The 27,036-nt window shown below is 46.7% G+C and overlaps 1 protein-coding gene across 6 annotated transcripts in view; it reads right to left on the bottom strand.

Annotated features, from left to right (window-relative positions):
- Nucleotides 1–27,036, bottom strand: part of Mcf2l2 (MCF.2 cell line derived transforming sequence-like 2) — a 246,785-nt gene that overhangs the window by 132,052 nt on the left and 87,697 nt on the right. For all 6 annotated transcript variants that reach the window (XR_780283.3, XM_010624297.2, XM_010624299.1 and 3 more), the window contains 4 exons: nt 22,853–23,044; nt 19,957–20,148; nt 12,095–12,272; nt 5,402–5,496 (listed from right to left, as the gene is read on the bottom strand). Coding sequence is in view for 5 of the 6 variants with exons in the window: in XM_010624297.2 (XP_010622599.1) it covers nt 5,402–5,496; nt 12,095–12,272; nt 19,957–20,148; nt 22,853–23,044 (657 nt within the window). In the remaining variant the exon portion in view is untranslated. The remainder of the gene's footprint in view (nt 1–5,401; nt 5,497–12,094; nt 12,273–19,956; nt 20,149–22,852; nt 23,045–27,036) is intronic.

Here is a 27,036-nt window from a genome sequence, read left to right as displayed (position 1 = left end):
GCAGGGGCGGGGTCCTGCGGAATGGGACGGGACTGGGGTGGGGTGGGTGGGTTCAGGACATTTCCCAGACTGGAGAAGCCGGGTGCAGGGAGAGGGCAGCCGTGAGTGGTCCCAAGGTTTGTGGAAATGGGAAAGGAAAGATAAGGAAAGGGGTCTTAGATGCAAACTTCATCTATTTCAAATTTTTCCCAGGTTCTCATAGCTAAATTCTTAGATTTCCTACTTAGTCTTGTTACCAACTACTTCAATTTTCTTATCTACTAAATGAGCTTTTAAAGGCTGGATTAATTCATCAACACTATTCACAATATTTTCTTTATGGGGAAATGTCTTCTAAACTGACTGCAAACATAGCATTAACAATAATTTGTACATCTGTAATTCTCTTTAAGATATCAGAAAGTGAAAACATGTCACACAGTGCCTCTTCCCCACCCCAAAGGGAAAGGGAAGAAAAAGAAAGAAAAGAAAAGGGAGCAAGTGTGCCGAGGACGCTGAAAAGAAGTTCAAGTTTCCCAGGCCACTCATTTCCCGTGATTTTTACTCTCAGTGCATACATTCTGATGTAACTTAACTTTTATGCCTGTGACGTTAACTCAGCAATAAAGTCACAAAGCAGAAAAGTGCTTTGTTAGGCCAGTATTTGGCTTGGCAGAGTTGGCCACGGAGCTTGTCCACAGCTGGCCCCCACACACTGCGAGGCCAGGTTCCTCTGGTTCCGACGTGTGGGGAGCTCAAAACAGGGCATGGGTCGCCGTTACAGATTTCTGAGGCCGAATGAATTCAGCCTTTAGAAATCCTATTCCCTCCTGGCCCTTGAAAGCCCTTTATCCAGGCCAACAAACCTGTCCCATGAGGACCCAAGATGGTGACCTCAGTCACTGTCAGCACCTTCGTGTCCCCCAGAATGCTCCCCTTCTCCCGGGCCTCCGTCTACCCCTGCTTCACCACACTTGCCCTCCCGGTCTGGTGTGTGTCAGGCTAAGAGAAGAACACAGGCCACTGCGCGCGACTTCTGCCGACTTCCTTTGGCAGCTGCTGCCAGGAGGCCCTCGCGGTAGGCTCCTTCGCCGATTCTTCCCCTCTCCCAGGGTTACCTTCCTGACACGCAGACCCCTCCTGTCAGCAACCCTCGCTGCAGTCTTCAGTAACCCATCCCTTCCCCACGCTCGAACCATCCCAGACTGGCCTGTGGCCCTAGACTTCTGAGCCTTCCTGTCTTTGCAGAGCCGGGAGGGCCCTTCTGTCTTCCTTCCCTTCATCCCGAGCCGGCACAGTGTTAGAGAAGTGTGACGCTTGGCTGGAGCATCCAGGTTAAGGATTCAGATCCCTGCACCTAACCTGGGACCTCTTTTATTTGAAATCTGTGTGGTGCTGCCTGGGAATCTGCACTTCTGAGCAACTCCAAACTGTGGTGGGCAGGAGAAAACTGAGACTCTTCATTCTAGAAATTCTGGAGGGTGTGGCCGCCACCCCTGGAGGGTTTGATGGCAGCTTCGTCTCTTGTCAGCCCTGATACTGGAAGGCGAGGGAGGAAGCGAGCTCAGAGTTCAGGCAGTTGTCCTGCAGAGTTAGAAAGCTTAACTGAAAACCTGTGGGAGTCAAAGTAGGAAGAGACGGGACCTAATTATGGCCTTTGATCTGTGATCATTTGACGAAAAGGTTCACATATGAGGAGAATCCCACTGAAGGCCTGAATTTCTTCCTTCAACTTTTCAGTTTTTACCCAGAACATTCCATCTACAGCCACAGGTTTAAACGAGGAACCCAAATCTACTAAGAACCTGGTGTGTGTCAGGTAACCTCCTCCCGCTAGGTGCTTTCCACGTGCTTCTCATTGAAGTAAGCGCCCATGAAGATGCTAGTAGCTGTTACTTATCTTCATCTTGCAGAAGAGAAGTTTAGGGTATGAGACATTAAATGAATTGCTGGCTTAATAGATTAAGTAATCATGTAGGTAAATTTAATTAGGTAAAAAAGTAAACTGCTAGATTAATAAACTACTAGTTTCACGTCCCAGCTGTGCTAGTTACTAGTTCCCCTGGGGAAACTCAACCTATCAGCCTCACTAGCACCGTGGACAAAATGGCGACTTTATCTTCCTCACAGGTTCTGAGGATGGGAGATGAAGCTGGGTCCACGTGGTGCCCGCACGGGTCCGGCCTTTGGTCATCGGCAGCGATGGGCCTCTCACCTTTCCATTCCCTTCTAGCCTTTGCTTTATAATATCTGTATCTTCTTAGATTAGAGAGCCTATTGGCTCAGAAGGGCCTCTGCTACTGTACGTTTGGACAAGTGCCCAGAATACTGCTTGCTCTTCCTTTTGTATTGTGGGTGTCTAACTTAGGAAAGAAGGTCTCGTCAGCTTCTGGCTCTGGCTGTGGTGTGCCGCCCAGGAGAACTGCTCCCATGAGTCATGCTTTCAGCTTTCTGTTGTGATGTCAGGAACAGGAAATCGTTGCCTCACTGCCAAATAACCACAGCGAGTCTCTTCCACCTCTGGGCTTTCGTGGGGAAGCTGGCACATGGCAGCACCATGGCCAGCTGGCCTGGGGACAATCTTGTCCGTTTTGACTTGTCAAGAACTGGCACAGCAAGGATCACCCCACTGGGGAAGAGGGAGCGCCTTTCTGGGGGATGAATCTGCCCAGAGCGGGCAAAACTCACCAGACACTTACTAGCAGATAGGAGTATCAGCGGCTCTAGCAGCAAGCCCGAATGGCTTTGATTCACAGCTATTTTCTCTCTCTCTTCCGTGTAAGAGGCAGCATCACAATGGATGACTCACTCTACTACATCGGCTGGGATTTCATTACCCATTTGAGTTCTTGGCCTGAGGCCTAGAGGATGCCGGGAGCTGCAGAGTGGGAGGCAGGCTCCACCCATTCAGGTCCTCGGTCTCCCGTGGTGGCACAAGGCCTGGGGAGCAGTGATCACTCTTGCTGTTAGCCAACTGCCTCTTTCCCCTTTAAGGACCTGTGGCTCATGCAATCCAGAATCTACGTTTTTTTCTCCTCATTAGTTTCCTTCTGTAGTTTAGAATAACCATTTCCCTGGTGATACAACCAAGCTTATAAAATATTAATCACATCTTTTGGTCCGAAATTAACTTCTCAGTGTGGGATCTGAGGGTTTTGTGCACAATCTGCCTTCTTCCTACTCATGTTGTTCTTTATTGAGGGCTCTGCTGGTCTTTACAAGCCGTGGCTCCTCCCCTGACTGTTAACGTGATACAGTTCTGGGAAAAGCCCTTCCTTAAACACACAAGCAAGTCAGCGGGAAGGAAAGAATCATTACAACACAGAAGGGAGCCTCGGTGGTGCAGCTCCTCCACTCAAGAAATTCTCCGGAAAAAGCAATGGCAGTGTCTGCCCAGAATTCAGCGGGCTGACTGACAGTTGGCAGAAGGACGCAGCTCTTGCTCGCTCTCGCTCTCTCTCTCTCTCTCTCTCTCTCAGAAATCTGCTGGGAGCTTTAGTTACACACTTCTTCCTCTGGACTTGTCCTCTGCCCAGCCCCTGATGTGTCAGTGGAGCTCTGTGGCTTCAGAGGACCCAAACTACTGTTGAAGTTGAGCTGAGCCCATGGTCCACTGGCCTCGAACTGTGGTCGCGCTGGATGCTGAGTTTTCAGGGAGGTGGAGGAAAGGAAACTCTTCTTGGATTGCTATGCATCAGCATGCAAAGGGCAATCAAAATACATGGGGAGTGTTTATATTTAAAACAAATTACAGTAAGAGATGCATCACTATTAATCTCCCCAACCCCTTCTCCTTCACTTTGGACACACTTATATCATTGTGCTCGCCACTTTGGAAGCAGTTCAGGAAGTCTTTATGCAGTGTGATAAAAAATACAGTGGCTGCCATCTGATGGAAAGGAAGGCTTCATAAAAGCATCATAGTGCTGGGGGCTGGGGATGTAGATCAGTAGCGCTGCACCTGCCTGACAAGCACAAGGTCCTGAGTTCGATTCCTGATACCGAAAAAACAAAAAACCAAAAGAACATCACAGCGTGTCCTTATCCACCCTATACACCGGATCTGGAGCTCTGCAACTTTTGACTCTTCCCCAAAGTCAAAACGACCATGGAAAGGAAATGTTTTGAGTCAACACAGGACATCAAGGCAACCACAACGGCGCAATGAAAGACACTCATGAAAAAGGACCTCTCGAATTGCTTCAGAAAGTGGCAAGAATGAAGGGGTAAATGTGTTTGAAGTGAGGAGGAAGGTTTTGAGGGGGTTAATAGCAATGTCGTTTACCATAATAAGTTAAAAAATAATTTAAACATTGTATTTTCTATCACATTGAATTTTCATTGCGTTTATAAATATACTGCTCCTTTACAATTAGACAGTGTTGGAAAAACTTTCAACTTCCACTTGGTACTGAAAATAGTCTCAGGAGATAGCTGTCTCTTTTGTTTTGTTTTGTTTTTCCAGTGATGGGGACTGGACCCAGAGCCTTCACACTGAGCTATATATATCCTTAGCTGTTTTCTAAACTTATGTTTTTATTTTGAGACAGGGTCTCACTAAGTTGCTAAGTTGCCAGGGGGGAGGGTGGGGAGGGGCTCAAACTTGCAATCCTCCTGCCTCAGCTTCTCAGAGCTCTGTGATTGAAGGTGTGCGCCATCACACCCACTTCTGTTATCCACCCCCCCTTTTTTGGTACCGGGGATCAAACTTAAAATTTAGGACCTTGCACTTATAAGGTAGGCACAGTGCCACTGAGCTAAATCTCCAGGCCCAATTATCCCTATTTTTACAGACAAAAAGCTGAGGCCTAGAGAAGTGATGTTGCTTTAACCCAGATCTGCCTGATTCCAAAGCTTATACATTTTTCTTTTATTTTGAAATAATTATATAGTCACATGAGGTTGCAAAGAAATACGTGGGGAAGTCCCACATGCCCTTCCCCTCCTCCTCCGATGTTAACATCTTACACAACCGTAGTGTAATAGCAACACTGAGGAATTCATATTGGCTCAATCCACAGACCTTATTCAGAGTTCTCCAGGGGGTGTGTGTGTGTGTGTGTGTGTCTGTAGCTATAAGCAACTTTCATGCTCTTTTCCTACATGAACTACACACTGTTCTCCCAATTTTAATTATAAAATCAGATTATAGGAGTGAATAAAATGGCTTTTCCCTCAGCAAAACAGTATCTAACAGCAGTTACAAACATGATCAAATAGTATTCATTTCTAGTTGCAATTACAGAGAAAGAAAAAGAAGAAAAAAATTCCCACGAACTTCAGCTTTTGAGAGTGCCGATCTGTGCTACGCCGTTACGGGCACATCTTCAGGGCATGGTAGGGGGACACAGTTTACTGATTTATGGTAATTACAGCAGTGAGTCTCATATCAGAAATTTCTATCCGTACAAGGTGATTTTACCTTGACTTCAAGTTTAGACTCGTTGCCGTCTTCCTTTTCTGGGGCGGCCAAGTCTGTCTCCACACGGGGTCCCTCGGCTGCTCTCTGAGGAGGGGCTGGAGGGACAGGGAAACACGCCATTAGTCTGGCTGTTTGATGTCTGGCTCATAGCTCATAGCAGTGGCTGACTTGGATGAGGAGCTGGACCACAATGACTAACAAAGTTGAATAGAGCTTCTGCGGCAATTTCCTAGGTAGTGGATGAAACAGGAGATAAAGGAGAGAGTTAGAAAAACAGAGCCCTCGATCCCAGAGACCTGACACCTGAGCCAGAGCCGAAAGCCCCGCACACACTAAACCACAAGCCGGTGAACTCGATGCGGTAGAAACAGCAGATTCCCTGTGTCGCTGATTCCCCCGAGTGTCTCGGTGATGCAAAAGGAAGAGAGGCAAGATGTGAGGAGCAGGATCAGAGCACTGCAGCTCGCTCAGGCAAACAGCAGCCTCATGATCACAACTGCAATATTTATTGAAGCTGTTCAGAACATCAGACGAAAAGCATGTTTTTAGCATTTTAATCTTATATCTAAAGTTATATAATAGCTTGGCGAGCTGTGTTCTCAAAAACAACTTTGTTTTTTGCTTTGTCCTTCTAACCCCTTAAAAAACATCTTTTACTTTGTCTACATCCTCTTGGGAGATTAACATGGGACAAATAAGTATTGCTGGCACTTCTTGTCCTGAGGCGACTGGTCTGCCAGGCACTCAGATGTCCTTACGTTTCTTCCATGATGGATGCTCTTATGTCAAATTCCACTACATCCCTACTGTTCCTAGGGCAAGGCCCGGCTAGGAGGCTGCTTTCCTCCCAGTGTCTCCCCTGACTGGTACAAAAAAAACTTCATGGATGCTCTTTTCCCTGCTATTTCACCAGGCATAATTTGTCTGAGACCGCACTTGATGCTGGTTTGGGGTTGAATGTTTCTTTCCATTTTGAAAGTAACAGATTTGTGCTTGCTATGAAAATTTTGAAAAATACTAAAATCTCACTACTTGGATATAATCACTTGGCAGATTTCCTTTTAGTCTTCAAAATGCTCAACCCCCTCAATCACACTGTGGCGTCCAGGACTGCCCTGCTGGTGCTACAACGGCTGGGCCCCGGAACTGATGGGCCCGCACTCATCCGAGGACGGGTGACTGTGCGGTAGAGTCCGTTAGTGGTGGCGGGAGGGAACTGGGCCGTCCTGCCCTTGCTGTCTTCTCTCAACTCTGTCCCTTTGTCTCCAGCCACAGGGCTCTCAGACTGCGCAGGGATAGGATACCATTCCTCCAGGGTCGCTGGGGAGGAGAAGTCCTGAGAACGTGGTGCTTCCTGACCTGCTTTCTCCACTTCCTCCGCATTGCGGGTGACGGTCACGAGGCCAGGAAGAGCGCAGTGCTCGAGTTCACATCACTGACATCGCTGTGTGCAGTCTGAGTCTTGGGAGGCCCTGGATCCACGCGATTCATTGAGGCGGGCATTGAGCATTTCTAGATCCCAGGCCAGAGTGCACCCGCTGAGGCCTGGTTCTCATCTCTGGTGGGCCTTGTGCCCCCAGAGGACCCTCCGTCCTGTGAGCCGGCTGGCAGCAGCCTGGGCTTCCTGTGGGAGTTGTGCTGAAATCTATAGGAAGATGCAGTTGAGCGGCCCGGGGTCGTACAAGCGCAGCAGCTGTATAATAATAAGAACAGTCCAGCAGGATCTCTGTGGGGTGAGGGATTCAAGGCATTACAACGGATGCTAAAAACGTGTCCCCTGTAACAGGTGACGCTCAGGGCTGACAGGCACCTGCCCTTAGTGCTGCAGGAAGAGGAGGACAGGAAGGGCCGCACACTGCCAGCATTTACATCTCACTCGTGTGCCGAGACACGCGAGCACGGCCACTTCTGGGTCTTAGCTTCTTCGTCTGCAAAGTGGGGGAGTGATGAGAAAAACCCACGTACGGGGTTGTGCTCAAGGCTTCACGGGTTAATGCGCGTAAAGTATGCACACCCCAGTGAGAACTCAATACATCTTAGCTATTGTTGCAGACAGTTAGGCATTGGATAGATTTTTCACATTCTTCTAAACTTTAGAGACGTTAAATGTTGTGCTCAAGGGGCCACCTCATAGGAATTGGAGCTGAGACTGAAAGCTCTGGTCGCTAAGCGCCTCCTTCTGACCACCTTTGTTATATAAGGAAATACCATGTTTATCTTGACCCAGACTCAGTTACTAAGGAATCAGGCTCTCCCTTTGTAGTTCAGGCTGGCCCTGAACTCACAATGTAGCCCAGGCTGGCCTCGAACTCACAGCGATCCTCCTGCCTCAGCCTCCTGAGTGCTGGGATTACAGGTGGACAGACCAATGTGTCGGAAAGCCCTATTAATGACCTGCTTGAGTCCACACCAGTGGTTACTTGCCATAAACAAAAGGGTAGAATTTTTCTATAAAATGAGCTGGTTGCCTGTCTCAGGGCAATGAAAACCTGTTCAGATGTGAAGATTTGTTTACCTTGAAAAGAATGCTAATCTGTTATGACCCTCGTGTTTGAAAAGCTGAAAAACAAACTCCAGTTCCTGCTTTATTGTAACAAGCAGATGTGTCTTGAAACTGTGAAAGAGGTCAAGAAACAGAAATGAACATAGTTTAATTTGAGGAAGGATGAATGGTCAGAAGAAGCAAGTCCTGTCCCAAGCTCTCCAAGAAGGATCTGTGTGTGTGTGTGTGTGTGTGTGTGTGTGTGTGTGCGCATGCTTTTGCCTGTAGTATGTATGTGCAAGTATGTCTGAGTGTGCATGTGTATGTGTATATGAGTGTGTTTTCATAGAAAATATCAGAAAAGAAATACACTAAACTGTTATCAAGGGTCCACTGTCACCACTCATGCTCATTATAATACTTGAAATTTTAGCCAAAGAGAAAGAAATAAAAGAGATATGTATAGCAAAGTTAGAAGTCAAACTATCTTTATTCATTGAGCACATGATCCTCTACAGAAAAGACCCTAAAATCCCCACCAAGAACTAATAAACAAGTTCAGCAACTCATAGGACACAAAATCAGTACGCACAAATCAATAGTTTTCCTGTACACTAACAATGAATGAGCCAATGGAGAAAAAAAAATCAGGAAATCAACACCATTCACAATAGGTTAAAAAGTTAAGTACCTAGGAATTAATCTAATTAAAGAAGTGAAAGACCTCTGTAACAGAAACTATAGTACTCTAAAAAAAAAGTGATTGAAGACGACATGAGAAAACCGAAAGACATTCCTGTTCCTGGATAGGCAGAACCAATATTGTCAAAATGTCCTTATCACCAAAAATGATGTATACAGTTAATGTAATATGAATCAAAACAGCAACAGCCTTACTCACAGAACTACAGAAAATGATCTAAAAATTCACATGGAATCAGAAGAGATCCAGAATAGTAAAAGCAATCCTGGGCAACAAAAGCAAAGCATTAGGTATCACAATCTTGGATTTCAAGTTATATCAGAAAGCTACAGTGGTTAAAAGAAAAAAACAGCACGGTAGTGGCACAAAAACAGACATGTGGACCAATGCAACAGAACCGTGGATACAGAAACAACCTTAGGTACTTTCAGCCATAGGATCTTCAACAGTGGGGCCTAAAAACACAGGCTTTAACAAATGGTGCTGGGAAAACTGGTCATCCACCATGACAGAATGAATCTAGACCCATAACTCTTACTTTATACTAAAATCAAATCAAAATGTATCAAAGACCTAGATACAGAAACAGAAACACCGAGTCTGCTGGAACATAAAATAGGTAAAAACTGTTGAAGATGTAGAGATAGGCAAGAGCTTTCTGAACAGAACCTTAATTGCAAAAGAATAACATCAACATTCAACAGCTGGGAACATATCAAATCATAAAGCTTCGGAATGCAAAGAAAACAAGCAACAGGCACAAGGTCCTGAGTTTGATCCCCAGTACCCCCCCCCACAAAAAAAATAAAGAAAAAGAAAACAATCAACAAAGTAGAGAGACAACCTACAGATTGGGAAAAGCCTTTTTCCAGCTATTCCTCAGACAGAGGACTAATATCTAGAATATACAGAGAACTAAATTGAAAGACCCAATAAAAAATGGAGAATTGAAATGAACAGACACTACTCAAAAAAAAAAAGAAGTACAAATGGCCAATGGGAACATGAAAACATGTTCAGCATCCTTGGCTGTATGGCAAATACAAATCAAAACAACACTGAGATTCTGTCTTACTCCAGAAAGATGACTATTATCAAGCCCTCAAAAACAACAAATGCAAACAACAATAACAAACCAACAAATGCTGTAGAGGTTGTGGGGGGAAAAAAAGGAACCCTTCTACATTGCTGGTGGGAACGTAAACTAGTACAATCACTGTGCAAATCAGTATGGAGATTCCTCAAAAGGCTAAAAGTAGAAATTCTATTTGACCCAGCTATTCCCCTTCTAGGTACCTTCCAAAATAGTTAAGCATATATTACAGTGACACACGCATACCCCTGTTTATAGCAGCACAATTTCATAATAGTTAAATCTTGGAAGCAGCCTATATGGTCATCAATAGACGAATGGAAAAAGAAAAACACAATAGAGGACTACTCTGACATAAAGAAAGATAAAACTGAGTCATTTATAGGAAATTGGATGCATCTTGAGACCTTAATGCTAAGTGACATAAATCAGGCACAGAAGATTAAACATCACATGGTTTTACTTATATGAGGAATCCAAAATACAAATAGATTAAAGAGCAAAATAAAAGATGGGTAAAAGAAAAGGCGGAGACAGACGTTGTGGCGATAAGAAAGTGATCTGAGGAAATGTGGGGAAACAGGAGGGAGAGGAGGGGAAGGGGAAATAAAAAGGATCAAGGTGTGGTGAATGTTTTGATTATGCATCAGAAACATACACTCATAAAAAGGGGGAAAAGGATTACTTCTAAAATGTAGAATATATAATGGGAGACAGGGGAGAGAAATTTTACCAAGAATTACCCAGAGGCCTCCTAGCTTACAGATAAAGGAAAAGTGAAAAACTTGCTGCCAACAAGAAATGCTAACAGAAGCTCCTCATCCTGAGGACAAGTGGACAAGATGACAAGTTGATACTTCAGGTCTACAACAAGGAACGAGGAACACTGAAGACTGTTAAGAGGGTAAAATCAACAATAAATAAAATCTCTCTCCTTAATCTCATTAAAGAAATCATTATTACAGTAAAAACTATCATGCAAGTTCAGTGTCGGAATATGAGCTGCATTCCCAGCCCCTTTAAAATTTATTTTATTTATTATTTGTCTTATCTTAGTGGCAGTGGGTGTGAACTCTGCCCCTCTGCACAGAGCTGCATCCCTAGCCCCCTTTGTGATATTTTAAGACAGTGTCTCCCTAAGATGCCACATTGCCCAGGCTGAGCTGGAATTGTATGGACATGAAGCCTGTACCACACCCAGCTTGAATTTTCCTGTAGTTAGAGAAAGTGATGACACTAATTCAGAGTCGATTAAGATGCATGAAGGATGCAGACGATAATTGTTCAACATTTGGGGGGAAGACAGTGCAAAGAAACAGGCTAACAAGCCAACTGAGGAATTAAAGCTGAGCATTAAAAATATTTGCTGGACCCAGAAAAAGGCAGAAAAAGAGGAAAATATGTGTAAAAATACATGAGCCATGCACATCGGTGCAGGCCAGTAATCCCAGTGCTCTGAAAGGCTAAGGTAGGAGGGTTGCAAGTTTGAGGCCAGCGTAGGTAACTTAGGTGATTTAGCCAGGCCCTGCCTCAAAAAACAAATGTAAAAGTTGAGCATGTCAGTCAGTGCAAAGACCGTGGGGTGGGGGGAGGAAGGGAGAGAGGAAGGGAGGGAGAGAGAGAAACAGACAACAAGTAACGAAATAGTAGCTATTTTGAATCCAACTATTTCAATAATTACACTCCAATTAAAAGGCAGATGTGAACAAAGTATTTTAGAAAGCTAAGACAAAAGTTTATGCTCTTACAAAAAATATATTGCAGTGCCAGGGGTTTAGCTCAGTGGTTCTGCCGCCTGCCTCGCAAGCACAAGGACTGGAGTTTGATCCCTGGTACAGATGAATGGAAATATACCTCATATGAACACTGAGCCAAAGTGACCTATATATTCAGTGCAATCCCAATCCCAATCCTAGCAGAAACTGAAACATGATTCTGAAATTTATAAGGAAATGAACAGGAGCTAAAATAACCAAAAAAAAAAAGAAAAAGAAAAAGAACAAAGCTGGAAACTTGCATTACCTAATCTTAGGGCTTACTAATAAGCTACAGTAATCAACCCTGTGTGGGACTGATGTAAGGACTTATCTAATTTTAAAAAATGTTTTCAAAGAACCAATTTTCCCACTAAGCAGATAATAAATCACGGGCTTTCTGACAGCCTTGATGGAATCGTTTCATGCTAATGTTACTGAAGCATCTGTTTTATTCCTTTCTCCTTGCGTCTAGGCACTCAGTGTTACCGAAGTATTTATAAAAGTCCTTGACGTATGCTCTATGCCATCTCTCTAATTTGTTTTAAATCATATTTGGCAAAGCACTGACCATCATCCATCTTAGACAACCACAATCTCAGCTCTCAGAGGCACCAAGGACGCACGGAGGCCACAAGCATCCTTTTCCAAAATGACCTACCCAAGGAGGAGGGCTGGCTGGGTTTTGGTGACACCCATTTTGGGGAGGACTCAGGATGGGGGGCCACAGGCTGCACTGGGCGTGTCTGTTTGGCTGCCAGTTTCATCAGGCTCACTTGTCTCTTGTGAAATATTTCCTGCACGTCGGCGAGCTTCTGTAGGACTTTCTGGGCTTTGGCCTGCAGGAATAAAGGCAAATCAGGATGAGCAGGGCATTCTGTGGAGCCTGAGGACACAAAGCATTCCCCTTCTTCCATCTGTCCCCCTTCCCTCTGTCTCTACTTCCCTCTGGGCACCCTTATGCAAGTCACTGGGTATGTCTTGCTTTGCTCTAGAATCTTCTCCGAGTCCGTGTCTCCCAGTTGGGAGCGGGGGGAGCCATGGCCATGTCCTTCCCACTCCTGTGTCTCCAGGGTCTGGAACACCGGCTGGCTGGCACACTAAAATGGGTACCTGGCAGTCAGGAAATATTTGCTGAGCGGATAAATATTCACTTGGGCATGACCTTTAATGGCTGACAAGGATGCCACAGGTCACAGATGAAGGGTGTCAGGCCAATGTTCAAAGTAGGAAGATTTCAAGATCAGAAATAAGGCCCTGGTGGAGAAAAGAACTTAAGCATTCTTAGGGGAGAGAGTGGCTAAATTTGGAGGCAGGATCGAGGGAACCACTAAGTACCTGGAATTGAAAGGATACACATTTACATATTATTCTGTGTGATGCCTTCTCTCTGTTCAAGCAGGAAAGCAATAAATAGAAGAAATAGTGGGGAAAGATGGACTTTGGGAAAGGGAAACAAAAAAGCTGACTGTGTTTCTCCTGGCCTTGCTGTCAGAGGATGCCCTCCCAGTTCTGGTGGTTCGGCAGAAGTGGGCAGCCTTTTGTCTGTCACATCAAGTCAGACATCTGTCTGCTGGACGATTTGAACCACCAGAGGAGGAACCCCGAATTAGAAGAGCTGGGCCACGAGAGGTCACCCAGGGTGCTCTGAGGATGACGGATTCTGAAAGTGCAGGTCCAGTACACATGCCAGGAGGCCAACGCAACTAGAAAAGTAAATTCATCTTCCTCTCAGATAATAGTGCATGAACAGGTGGCGCGCCATGCTGGCCCACACGGCTTCCGTTTGCAGATGCCTGGACTAGACGACCGGGTCTGTTTTGCAGGTCTGCCCAGAGGATGTCCCTTCTGCTGTGGGAAGCTCAGCTGCACAAGGGACTGGAAGTTCTGATGACACAGCTACAAGTCCAAGTCCCCGAAGAAACCAGACTGCCCACACGCCACGAGACCATGTCACTCGCAGGAGGATGCTGCCGAGACCTGGTGGTCAGAGCCACCACCCTGCCCTTGCGGCCTGGGGGTGAGCTTGAGAGAACCAGACATGAGTGTCACCTGCTGCCCTAAGATCACTGCATCGGACGGACCGGACCAATGCTCAGGGCAAGGTGGGCCGTGCTGGCGCGAGGGCTCCACAATTCACTCCTGGGTCACCTTGGCCCTCTTGCACGTCTTCCCTAAGACCCTACTGTAAATTCCGGAAATGGTGAGAAGAGTTGGAAGAGGCCCTAGAGTCCTAAACTCAGGTAAAGTCACGCAACTGTACGTCTTCCTTTTCTCTTCTGTCTTTATTTGCAAAGCCATTCTCCCTATCACAATGGAAATTATTTTTCTAAAACGTGCTGCCAATCGTATAACTTTCCTGCTTCACCGTGATTTGACCCTGTCTTCCCTCCTGCCAGTGCCCCTCACCCCAACTGGGGACGTCCTACGAATGCTCTTCTGCCTCAAGCCCTACAGCCTTGCCCATCGGGTTCCTTCTGCCCCCACTGTTTCCCTGAAACACTCCCATGAATCTTGAAGATTTATTTTAGGCATCTTCTCCTGTGTCACCTGAAGACATTCAGGGAAGAGGTCTCCGGAACTTCAGAAAGTGGTGAGACTGACGCGATGTGGGTTTGAAGCAAGCGGGAGGGTTTTGAGGGGGATTCATGATGATGCATCTTTTACTGTAATAAATTTTTACAAATGAAGCATTCACCACATTTTTCCCTCACATCTTGTACTCTGGTCTGTCTAGGCCAAGGTGACCATCTCGTCCCCTGTGTGCCCCACTGTTCTGTCCTTTATGTGTGCTTTTGGACCAGACAGCAATGCCTGGGAAGATGCCTGTCTTCCACTGGGCTGCAGCACCTGCATCACAGGGACTGTGACTTTCACGATTACCTTCCTAGAATGCGGTACGGTGTGCCTGGCATGCACTGCGTACCCAGTGAGTATTGGAAGAATCAAATTTTGCTGTTTGCTACTGTGGTGGCTCCACACTCTAGATCCCGGAGTGAACAGAAATGAGGACTAAGGGTGGCACAGCAGCACTTCAGAGACAGTACTAGAAGAGCCCCTGATGGTGACAGAGTGGCTACTCTAAGAACAACAATTTCATTTATGCCGTGGCTTATCATCAATGGGCCCCCAGTGTCACAGAGCCAACCTTTAGACAGAGATGGCCAGGTTTAAAATTTTTTTTTTTTTTTTAGAGGAGATTGACGACAAATTTGGAAAGTAGTAAAAACAATTTCCATAGAGTCTATACCAGTTTCCTCTATGGCCAACATCTACCTTAGTATAATACATTTTTAAATTAGTGAATTGATATTGCTATGCTATGGTTAAATATATACTTTATATTTCTCTAGTCTTTTACCAAATATAATTTCCTCCTAGGATGAAGCATTATGTTTAGCTGTCCTCCTGACAGCTGTGGTAGTCTCTAGATTTTCCTCATTTTTGATGATCTGGACTGTATGAAGGATACTGCTCAGGTAGGCTGTGGAATGTCCCTCAGTTGGATTTGTCCAGTGGTCTTCTCACAGTCAGACTGGGGTCATGGATTTTGGGGGGGAAGCATGGAGATTTCGTATGAAGGGTCCCTTAAGCCTATGCCTTATCACTGCTGGTGTTGACCTCCATCATCTGGGTACAGCAGTGTCTGCAAGGCTTCTCCACTCTAATAGTTATTTCCTCCTCTCTGTACTCTTTGGAAATGAGTTACTGTGTGTGGCCCACACTTCCGATGCAGGGAGCTACATTCCTGGCTTGCGGGCACATTATGGAGAGAAATAATCTAGAATTCTGCCTGTGAGATTAGTTTCCTCTTTCCTATTTATTTATTTCATAGTATAGTTATATCAGTATGGGTTCACGGCTATGTACTTTGTACTTTAAATTGCAATTGTTTTCCTCATTGAGTTTATTGGTACATTTTAGGTATACAATACAGTTACATTCATCATTGGGATCTTGTATCTTTACACAATAGGTCTTGGTTTTCATTTTTTTCCCCTTGTCCCTGCCCTCCATTCACCCCCCCATTTACAAACACTTTATTTCCATTTTTTTCATTTTCTCATATTTTTTCTTTTCCCTTATTCCCTTTCCCCTACCCTTCCCACTTTCCCTGCACCTTTAGCCCTTTTCTTCCGATTTCACATGGTCAATTATCTCATTAGGATCTTATGTATTATTATAGTTTTTCACACCAGAGAAACTATTTGTTATTTACACATGTGTGACTTATTTATTTCACTTAGGAATATGTCCTCAATATGTATCCATTTTCCTATGAATGACTCTAATTTCTCATTCTTTATGGCTGAGTAGAATTCCATTTTATAGAAAAATCACATCTTTATCCAGTTGCCAACTGATGGGCAAATGGGCTGTTTCCAAGTTTTAGCTATTACAAACTGTGCCGCTATTAAGTTGTAACTACTTCATTTATGTTTTGCTCAAATTTTTCCAGCATTGACCACTGAGGGCTCTCCTAATTGACTCCTATGTTTCACCACGGTGTGTTGTGTGTGTGTGTGTGTGTTTTTCTTCTATAGCATTCTATGCTTGCCAGTACCACAAGATGTTCCGGGATCATCTTATGCATTTCTAGAGGCAGCCATTTCTCCAAGGAGTCCCCCCGCCTTTTTTTTTTTTCGTAACTGAGAGTGGTTTTAGAAAACCAGGCCTTGGTGGTCTACTGTGGCCTTGTTGCCTGGAACCCTTTACACCATTGGTGTAAGGAAAAATGTGCCTATACCAACCCGTGTGTAACCATATATGTAAGGATATTTCTGCACAGATAAGAGTACCAGTGTTGAAAACAAAGTCATTGCTCCCCTGTGGACAGAACTCACTCTCTGAATCAGGAGGATGTTTAATCTTGTATCCTAAAATCACACTTCAAGCTAAAAGCAGGAAAGAGTCATGTGTTTTCTGCCCTGTGACAGAAGGCCTAAGACTGGGTATAGTAATTCTAAAGAAAAGCATCCAAAGATTAAACTATTAATGGCTAAATGACCTCCCTTTAGGTTTGCAGAACCCAGAATGCCTGATGACCTTCACCTAACATCCGACCATGTGAGGTCCCGCCTTATTTTCCAGTCCTGTGCGTCAGCTAACACCAGGCATGTGAGTTGCCTCAAGGCTTGAAGTCACGCATTTGTGCACAGGAACGAGCCCAGGGCGGGCTGAGTATCAGTTGGGATGTTCCAGACCCACCCCCCAGAAGCACCTGCCCAGTGTGTGCTCCTCCTGCTGCCCACTACCCCAGCCCCCTTTCCCTCCCCATGGAAGCCCTTTGGCACCAGTGAGTTCTCCCATATGTCCGTTTCAGAGGGACATTAGCTTTCCCCATCTTCTGGGGTGCCAGACCTTGGATAAAAATGCTTTCCTGCCCACCGATGCCCATCTCCTGAATATTGGTTTTACACTTCTACCTCAACATCCCACAGCAGCTGTGTCTGACCCACAGCCCTGTGTGGCCCTGGACAGCTAGCTAGTCATGTGGGCCCATAAGATTGTAAACTTTTAACATTTCTGTGTGATTTCCAGTGATTTTTTTTAATGACTCTGTTGCACTGGGCTAGGCAACAATGGGAGTCTTCAGGGGACTCAGCCTGACAGCGACCTCACCTCTTGCACCTGCCACGCTTACTCACTCAGGTGAATTGGAACCGTGCGCGTCAGACATGACAGGTGCTGGGCCATTTGGCAAGTAGAACACAGAAACTGGGGAGAAGAGCATTTAAACCCACCTACCTACCTCTGTGCGTGACTGACACAGGCATCCATGGTTACTAAGCAGACATGTAAGTTTTCTTATTTAATTACAGACCTTTAGTTTGTGTTGATTCATAAAATAATTAAGTTAAAATATTACAATAGTATATATTTTATACAAGACCCGAGACAACTCCCCTTCACTCAGTGTGGACCAAGCGTCCTAGAGGACTCCCGGGCATCTGAGGAGGGCTGTCTGCTGTCACCACAGGGGGGGGATGTCACACGGGGGGGAGCTCGCGTGTCAGAGAGGCAGGGTGGGGTCAAATGTACACTTGCACCTGGAATAACGAACTTCGGCGCCCCCGGCCGTAGTCACCTGTTAATGGCCCCACCTCTTACTGGGGTTACAACAGAGACTGAACCCCAACAGGACTTTTGGGAGGAACATGCATAGCATAGCCATGGACTTTGGGCATACTTTGGTTCCTTTTACACACAGGATTTAGTATGATGGTTTCTCTTTAAATCCGTCTACTCTGCACGCTGCTGCATGCTTATCGGAAGTGATTCATTATGTTTTATTCAGTTTCTGGCAGGTGATTCCAAAGTGGGATGGTCAGAACTGCAGCTGCAGCAGGTCCCCTGGCTGCCTTGTTCCGCTTGTTTCCTCAGCTCCTGGAGCCCGAGCCCGGCTGACTGCTCTGCCTTAGGAATCTGAGCTGGAGCTGCTGCCACTGTCATCAGCAGCGCACCCCAACTTTCTCTTTGTCCCCTGTGCAGGGAAGTGTCAAGGCCCCTACGCTCGGGGAAGGTGGCCCACCCATCCTCCACCCCACTTCAGGATCCTGTCTCCTGACCGAAGCTCACCGGGAGGAGACGGGAACAGAGCGCCATGGAGCTGAAGCCCCGTGCCGGGCTGCCCGCCTCGTCCTGTGCTTCTGCAGCTGCTCTGCCCACCTGCTGTTCAGCAAGCATGGGCTGGACACTGGGCAAAGGGCACTGAGATGGGGGAGGCACGGACCCTCCCCTTATGGAGCTCCCAGGGCGATAAACATGACAGACATTACAAACAGATAACCAAAATGTACTGTACACTGTGTCAAATCAGAGCAAAAGTTCTTGGCCGGGGTCTAGGGCTAAATTTTAGGATTTTCCCAAAAAATTACCCATCAAAGGTTGTATGTATTCTGTTTGCTGTTCCATTACATCTCTGTCTGCTCTGTGCCCCAAGAAGCTCATCTCTTAGAACTCCATCTCATGAGTTCATGGGCTTTTGATTGGTTTGGGCCAATGGAAAGTACCACCCGCAAGTCAGAGAGAGACAAAAAGAAAATAGGAATACATATTTGAGTCAGCTCTTCTGTTACTATAACAAAATACCCAATACCCAAAATACCAACTTAAAAAGAGGAAAGATTTAGTTTGGCTCACAAGCTTTGAGATGTCGCTCCAAGATCACTTGGCCCCATGCCTTTTGAGCCAGTGGCCAGGCAGGATGTCATGGAGGGAAAGTGCAGTGGTGCAAGCTGCTCACCTCATGGTGGGAAGCAAAGAGAGAGGAAGAGAAGGGGCTTGGGGGCCCAAGATCCTTTTCAGGGCCACACCCCAATGACCTACGATCTCCCGCTAGGGCCCACCTCTTAAAGGCTTCCACCATCTTCCCAGTGGAAAGCTAAGAGCCACACCTTTAACACACGGGCCTTTGGAGGACATTTCAGGTCCAGACTAGCAGTATCCTCTACCCAAAGCCACAGTCTCCACTGACTGCCCTTTCGTACAGTCAAAGCCTTGGCCTCTCTGGGTTCGGGCTAGTAACTGCTCCCTATTCTTGCTGGCTCAGAGAACTTCTCCGTCCTTTGTTGTGTTCCCTAAATCCTGTCCATATCATCATAAACAATGCCTATGCTGAACCCCTTTTAACCACTTTCCAAGTATGGAACCTTGAAAATATGTGAATCAGATACTGGAAAGGGTACATTACTCAAAAGAGGCAGCGAAGCCCCTTAAAACAGAGGTAAGCCCAAGATGCTGTTGCTCTCAGAGGAAGTTGTGCCATCTGTGATCTTGCTGACTTCATGGGAGAACAATCTTCTCAACGTGCAAACACAATCAAGTGATTCCCTAGCTCATATCCCTCAGTGGCTCCCCACTGCTCTTCAGATTAGACCAAACTTCTCCACGCACCCCATAATGCCCTACCTCATCTGTAGCTTTCTAACCTCAGCCCAAATAGCATTCCTTTGCTCCCTGGACTCAACCCTGACCTTTGGATTTTGCACTTGTGCCGGGCTTCTCCAGCCTTCCTCCTTCTGTGTGGGAAGTGCCTCCAATTTTCCGTTCTCTGGACTTGGCTCCAGGGCCTCCTCTGAGCCCGGAGTGGGTCAAGTTCTCCCGCGCCATGCCCACCAGGACCCGGACCCCGCCTTCAAAGCACTCCTCTCAGCTCGTAACGCATTGTGGTGTGATCACTGTATTCGTGTCCCACTAACCTGTGGGATGGGAGCAGGGCTGTTTCTGCTCAGCACTGTGTTCTCAGCACCCAGTACCACGTGTGATTTATTAAAGATGCTCACAGGTATTTGTCGAGCGATGAAAGGCTGCAGGTGATATTGGAATCAGACCATAAAGATCCCTCTGTCAAGGCACTCAGGCTGGGAGCCTCAAAGGCCACCCAAGGGCTCGGGGACAGGCTAGCTGGCTCGCACGGCCTGCTCAGTTTACCCTGCAGGGCCGTTCTTAGGCAACAAGCAAAGCCCTCCTCTTCTCCATGCCTTTCCCAACCACAGGATCAAAACAATCCAGAAACAGTACCTTTGCATCCAGGGTGGGCAGCGACTCAAACTGGTTGTGAAACTCCTTGGGGCTGAGCAGCTGGTACTCCCTCGCAGAGGCCAGGAATGTCTTGATATCATTCAAGGCAACGTCGATCCCTTCTCGAGACTGGCACTTGTCCACAGCTTGAGAAGCCAAGAGGTAGATTCCTGCTTCACACCACCCGCTGACCTTTTGAAAAGAAAGACCGACAACTCAGAGCTACTGCTACACTCAAAGAGGTTTGAGCTCCTCAGGGGAGCATTTGGGACCCATGGGAAGTTGTCATGGGACAGCATTAATGTTAGGGCTCTACTCACTGCAAATAAAACTATGAGGAAGACAAGCCCAATTCAGTTCCACTTGTGCTTACTTCTCAGGGAAGTTAATCAAACGAATGAATCAGATAAACATTCTTCTCTTTTCCACTAACAGTAGCTGCTGCATCTCCAAGAAGAGAAAGTTTAGTATTTCCAGGCTGGTCGACCACAGAGAAATGCAGTTGATGGCTTTCAGGTCTACCTGCTACACCCTCGTGCGGCACCCACATTGGTCACAAGAAGACAGGGTGATTAATGAGGCATTAGGTCTGACCCTGACATAGCCTCCTGGGACAGGAGTGCTCCTTTTAACAGCAGTATCACTGGCCTCTTGGGATTTCCAGGTGATTCACATTCACCCTTATTGGCATTTGTCTTTTTTATAGAAGGGTCCTAGCATTTGAAGCTCTGTAACACAAAAGAGTAATCCTCAAATTTTCTGGATGTTAGGATGAAATTAGGGTGTAGTAGCTAGTAGCCCATGTCTGTAATCCCAGAACTCAGGAGGCTTAGGCAGGAGGACTACCACAAGCTTGAGGCCAGCCTGGGATACAGAATGAGTTCAAGGACAGCCTCAACTATACAGCAAGACTGTCTCCAAAAAAAAAGAGAAGATGTTGACTTGTTTTCTTTGCTCTTTTGTTGAACTTCCCTGAAACATTTTTTTTTCTTTTTATTGAGTTTATTGGTACATTCTAGGTATACAGTACAGTTACATTCATTACTGGGATCTTGTACCTCTACATGACAGGTCTTGTTTCTCATTTTTTCCCCGTGTCCCTGCCCTCCCTTCACCCCCTCCTTCCCCTGAAACATTTTAACAGAAAGGCAGGGTTCTTGTGCTGACTGAGTATTCCTAAGAAAAAAAGGTTTCTGAACAAGTCGGGCTGTGTTTACATTTATCACATGACCTGAAGAACTATATTGAAATAAAAAGACTACAAAAGAAAACTCCAAGGTGCTTATTTCCGAGTAGGAAAGTACCAGACAACTTCAGGGGTTGTCTCTCCCACCCAACTGTCTATAAGAAATATGCACTACAACTCAAATAACAAAAAAATAAAGATAAAATTAATGATTACTACTGTGTGGCTGTGGGAGAGGGAGTGAGGGTTTAGGTGTCCATGCTGAACCCCTCTGAGTCCCTGCACTTCTGGATTTTCAAGCGAATGACATCATGCTCTAAGACTTTCCCTTTCCACATCGGCCTAGCTCTGCAGAAAACGCTGAGCTGGAATCTTCTGCAGTCACAGTGGGGCAGAACCAGAGCGAGGAAGACAGCAGCACCCAGGGTGGGGCCGTGTGCACCCCCCGCCGGGAGCCACTCGCTTCTGGAACAACTGCATTTCATTGACACGAAAATCCCTTGGCAGTGGGGTACTGCAGACTGCGGGCCCGCCCAGTGGACGGAGCAGCTGTGCGAAGGCAGCTGACTGTGCTGACTCACGGCCTGAGGCCACATGCAGCCAGGGAACGAACAGCTGCCGGGAAGCTCCAGAAGTCACGCTGGTGCTGGGGGGACTCAGCCTGCAGGACGCACGCGCACGAGGCCCTGCTGGCCAGCCCAGGGAGTTTGGGTTTGGAATCTCGCTGACCCTGCCTCCCCTAGGGCAGTCACTCGTCCCAGGGTTCTCAGTGTGGACCCTGTGTTACCCGTCTGACAGCACCATCACCTGGGCACTTGACTAAAAACACAGATTCCCAAGGATCATCCAGACTTGAAACCAGTCTCTGTGGTGCTGCCTCAGAGAATCTGCAGGTGCAGCTGCCTCACTAGGTGCTGCTCACCGGCCAAGTCTTTTTTGTTTGTTTTTTGAGACAGGATCTGGCTATGGAGCCCAGGCTGGCCTCAAACTCATGGCGATCCTCTTGCCTCAGCCTCCTGAGTGCTGAGATTACGTGTGTACCAGCACCACGTGGCACACACGCCAAGTCTTGCGGCCCCTGACTTCCCCAGGCTGAGTACCAGTGTGCCACTCACGCCTTCCTCGCAGGCTTCCTGGAGGATTAAACAGATGATATACGATGTCCCTGGCAGAAACAGCAGGTGCTCACACACCAGCCATTCTTGCTCCAGAAGCATTCATGATCTCTTGCCTCCTTAGGAAGCACTTTGCAAATATAATACATGATTCTCCATGGATCTGACAGGGAATCAAGAAATGTCCCACCGGACCAGGCCAAAATATACTTTCTAAGTCTGCCTCCGCACAGAAAGACTACGGTGCTTTTTATTTTCTCTACTGCCAAGACCTCAAATGTATGAGTCTCTACTGTCTCGTCAACACTGTTTACGTAACGTACTTGATTTTCTCCACAATCCTGTGAGGCGAGGACTGGGACGACCCAACCTGTCTTACAGTCCTGTGTGGTGACGCACACCTGTGATCCCAGCACTCTGGGAGAATCACGAGTTCAAGCCCAGACTAGTCAACTTAGTGATTCAGAGAGCCCTTGTCTCAAAATAAAAAATAAAAAGGGCCAGGGATGTAGCTCAGCCTGAGGGCTGTGGGCTCAGCCCTCAGTAGCTAAAACCCAAGCAAACGTTTTCACGTTCATGAGTTTGTTTTGCTCACCTTGTCTAGCTGTCTATGCAGTTCCAAGGACTTTCCTAAAATGTTGTATTTTTTCTTGTTTTCATTGGTGAAGTCATCACAGAGGTGCCTGAGCTCCGCACACTTGGGCCTGATGGAGTCAGCCGCGTAGTGGTGGCTTTGGATGAGCTGGTCCCCAGCCAGTGTGAGCAGCTGGGCCTTCTCCAAGGGCTCCTGCAGGAGGGACATCCATAGTGGGTGTGAGAGGCCTGGCCCGGGAGTCAGAGTGTCAAGAGACTGACAGTTCCAGCACTGTGCGATGAACCCAGGAGGAGGCTGCAGGGCTGCTGTGCCAGGGCCCGGAAGTCGCTCACCCAAGCTTACGAGAGTGTGGCCTTACGGCCGTACTGAGGAGACATGCTCATAGGCTAGGAATTGTCAGTTCAATGGCAAATTGAGATCAGAACGAAATTGTACAGACCACAAATTATTACAATCCTGAAATAGCATGCAGGAAAGCATGGCATATTATCTGGCATGTAATAAGAGACTCTGAATCTGCTATTAACTGAAAGGGAAAGAAAGAGAGACAGACCCTTGGCCCCGAGAAGAAGAGGAGTGGAGCTGAGGTTGAGAAACAGCGCCAACCTCGCAGCAGCCGGGGTGCTCGGTACTTATCTTGTGTGGGAATCATGAGTATTGGTTGTAAGTATTGTTAACTTTAGTAACTCCATATTTGTTAAGTTTCTCCAGTTTAGAAGGTGGTGTGTTTCCTTTGTGGAATTCCTGAAAGTTGCAGTTTCTTGTCTCTGACCTTCAGATGTGTGGTTGTCTGGGTTCCTACTACCCATGGTGGTTGTTTTTGTTGAGCCTGTTTGCTCTTTCCTGTGTGAACTTTCATTTACTATGGTAACCCCATCCCATAATAGTTTGTGGTTTTTTTGCTTTAAAAGGCCAGTGCTTGCCGGCAATAAACGTCGCCTTGATCAGACTCTTGTCTTGGCGTCCTTCCTTTCTCTCTGCCCCACCTCCACCCCGCTGCTCTTTCAGGTTTGAGGCACTGCTGGACAGTGCTCTGCGTCGCCGGCTCGCAACAGTCTTGGTGTACTTGGGGCACTTACCTAAACTCCTCCCTGAGGCCCTTGGGTCCTGGTCTGCTCAGCGACTGGATTTCTTCCCTCTTTCTGCATAACTCATTTAGTCTAAGTAATTATGCCATTTTTCCCTGTTTTAAGCATTTGTTCCTTTGTCCCTCACCTGTTACTGAGGCTCTGCCATGTACCAAGCAGTGTTCTACCTAGGGGCCAGGAGTGGTGGTACAGTGGGCAAAACCCTCTGCCCTTGTGAAGCCTACAGAGCAATGGGAGACACAGGCAACAAACAAATAAATGCACACAGGTTCTACAGCATCTTAGGCAGAACTAGTGGTCTGGAGAAAAATCAGATGAGGGAAGAGCAGGGAGTTCTGTTGCAGGAGTTGCTAAATGGGATGGTGATCTCAGTTACTAGGAGGCTGAGGTAGGAAGATTGCAAGTTGGAGGCCAGCTGGGTCAAAAAGATGAGAGAGAGGGAGAGGTCTTACTGAAAAGGTGCTTTCCAAGCTGTGCAGAAAAGAGCTAACCTAGCAGGCCTGAGGTCAATTTCCCTTAGAGAGGCCTGACTAACTGCATCCAGGGGTTTAGATTTGGGGAGGTTTCCTACGGTTCCCTTATAAAAATAAGAAAAACAGCCCTGTAGGAACTGGGAATGTAGAGTACTTGCCCAGCTGGCTTCCATCCTAGTTATCACCAAAAAACCCAAAAACAAAGCCTCATCATGCCTGAAATGTTTGTGCAAACAATACTGTTTATACCGAATGCCTGTTTAACCTGTTTTCTTCAGGAGAGTGTGGAATTTTGGTACATTGCCAGGTGGAGGCTACCTGCCTGCATAACAAACCCTCAGGAAAAGCTCTGGGAATGGAGTGTCTAACAGCTTCCCTGATAAAAGCATTTCAAGAATGTTACTACCACTCATTCGTGAGGGAATGAGGCCGTCCTGTGACTCCACTGGGTGAGAACTCTGAGCTGCTCATGTCTGGCTTCCTCAGAACTTTACCCTATGTACATTTCCCTTTGCAAATTTTGTTGGGCACCTTTTCACCGCGACAGATCACACATCTGGACAGAACTATCTGCTGAGTCCTGTGAGCTGCTCTAGCAAATTGTCCCTCTCTCCACCTGTACTGGTTTACGGTTTCAGCGATTCCTACCTTCCAGAGTCATTTGCCAAGCCTTGCAGAGCCCATACCCTTCTCATGACTTGAAGAATTCTGACCCCATATGCACCCTGTCCTTGTTACTATTCAGGCCTTGGTGCTCTCCCATGGGGACAGCCAGGTGCCCAGACTTCCTTCAGGCTCTCTCTGGTGGTTAATGGGGTTGTCTACTTGACTGGATTGCTAGGAAATCAGTAACACATGTCTGGGGGGTCTGAGGACTGGCGTGGGGGCCGGTGAGAGATCTGGGTGGGCAGGACCCACCCTGAGCATCCGTAGTGTGTCCGACAGGCTGGGCTGGGATGGAATGAAGAGGCAGCAGAGGGGGCCGCAATGCACCCTCCTCCGCCCTGAGTGTTTTTTGCTGGTGTGTTTTTTTGCTGCTGCCGCCAGCTGATCACAGGACTGGTCAGTGGATTCTTCAGCCTGTGGAAACAGATGTGCACCAGCAGAAGTTTTCAGGCCTCAGGCTTCAGCCGGGCGGCATCCTGTCCTCTTTTCTGAGGTTCCTGGCTTCTTGAGCTGAGCAGCAGACAGCCACGGTGGGACTCTTTCCGACCCTGCCCACAGAGGCCAATCTGATAAAGCTCCTCGTAGGATTATATATATGGATTCTGGGTCTCTGTCAAGCTCTGGCTGGATAAAGCTGTCCTTCCGCCTATGCTCCGGACTGAGGACAGAGCAGAGATTCCAGAGCAGTGTCCTGGTAGTTCCACACCATTCCAGATCCATCCCTGCCCATCCAGCTCATCAGGAGTGAGTTCAAGCCCTACGCGATGATCACGTTCATCGTGCAGAATTGGTAACACATGTCTTAATTCTTTTTCCTCCCATTCTCCTCCCCTTCTTTCTATCCTTCTTCCTCTCCCCATTTACAAAAGATCTATTAACAATTTTCTTTCCATTCTGTGTTTTATCAAAATCCCCTTTCCCTTCCTCCTCTCTCCCCTTCCCCTTCCCTTTCGAACATTCTTGCTACTTCTCAATATCTATCCTCCATTGTTCTTCTTTACCCTTTGGGATTTTCCACACAAGAGAAACCGCGTGGTAGCTGAGCTTGTGTGTCTGATTTATTTCACTTACATTGTGGTATCCAGTGCATCCATTTTCCTACAAATGACTCAAGTTTATCGCTCTTTATGGCACGGTGGCTCTCCACTGTATATAAGCACCACATTTTCTTTATTCATTTATCTGGTGATGGGTATCTGGGCTGCTTCCAAGATTTAACTACTATGAATTGTGCTGCTGTAAACATGGGTATGCAGGGATCACTGTGGTGTGATGCTCTTCTCTCTTTTGGGAAGACTCTGAGAAGGAGAAGAGCTGGAGCCATTGGGCAAGAGAAATACAGGGGATGCCTACAGGGAAAGAAGTCACGATATAAAGTATCGGCTGTCTTAAAGATGAGGGCGCTGTATTTAGAAAGGCTAAGAAACTTGGCTGGGGTCACACAGCTGACAGTTGTCAGAGGTGAGATTTGAGCCCAGCTCTGAGTGACTCCCAAATTTGCACCTGTGCGCCCCATTTGTGCTGTGAGTGACGGTCACATAGCCATGCCTATGAAGTCCTTTTGGTGCTTATGAGGAATTTTTGCTATAAACCTCCAAATTGCAGCTTGTTTTTTAGTTTACATAGCTCCTACTCAAGATAAATAGTCAACGAAACCTCAAAGGAATAATAATAAAGGGCTAAATTCTGACTACAAGGTGCTGAATATTACAGGAGATTAGATAGTCCAGTAACATGTAAATCAGAAATCTTCAGTTCAGTAACAGTTGGTTCTCTCCTCTCCTCTGTTGCTAAGAGATGAAAGAGGACAGTGTCTACGTGGAAGAAAATGGTCAGAGGGCCATGCTGCTGCATCCCAACCCACAGGTAATGGCGCTAGAAGCAATGCATGTATGAGAGGAAGGTGCATGAAACACGGAAGACAAAGAGTTAAAAGCAGAGCGATGAACACACGGGC

Source organism: Fukomys damarensis, unplaced genomic scaffold (assembly GCF_012274545.1).
Source record: "Fukomys damarensis isolate Sample0158 unplaced genomic scaffold, DMR_v1.0_HiC HiC_scaffold_12, whole genome shotgun sequence".
Lineage (NCBI taxonomy): Eukaryota > Metazoa > Chordata > Mammalia > Rodentia > Bathyergidae > Fukomys > Fukomys damarensis.
This window is presented reverse-complemented; position numbering and strand designations above follow the sequence as displayed.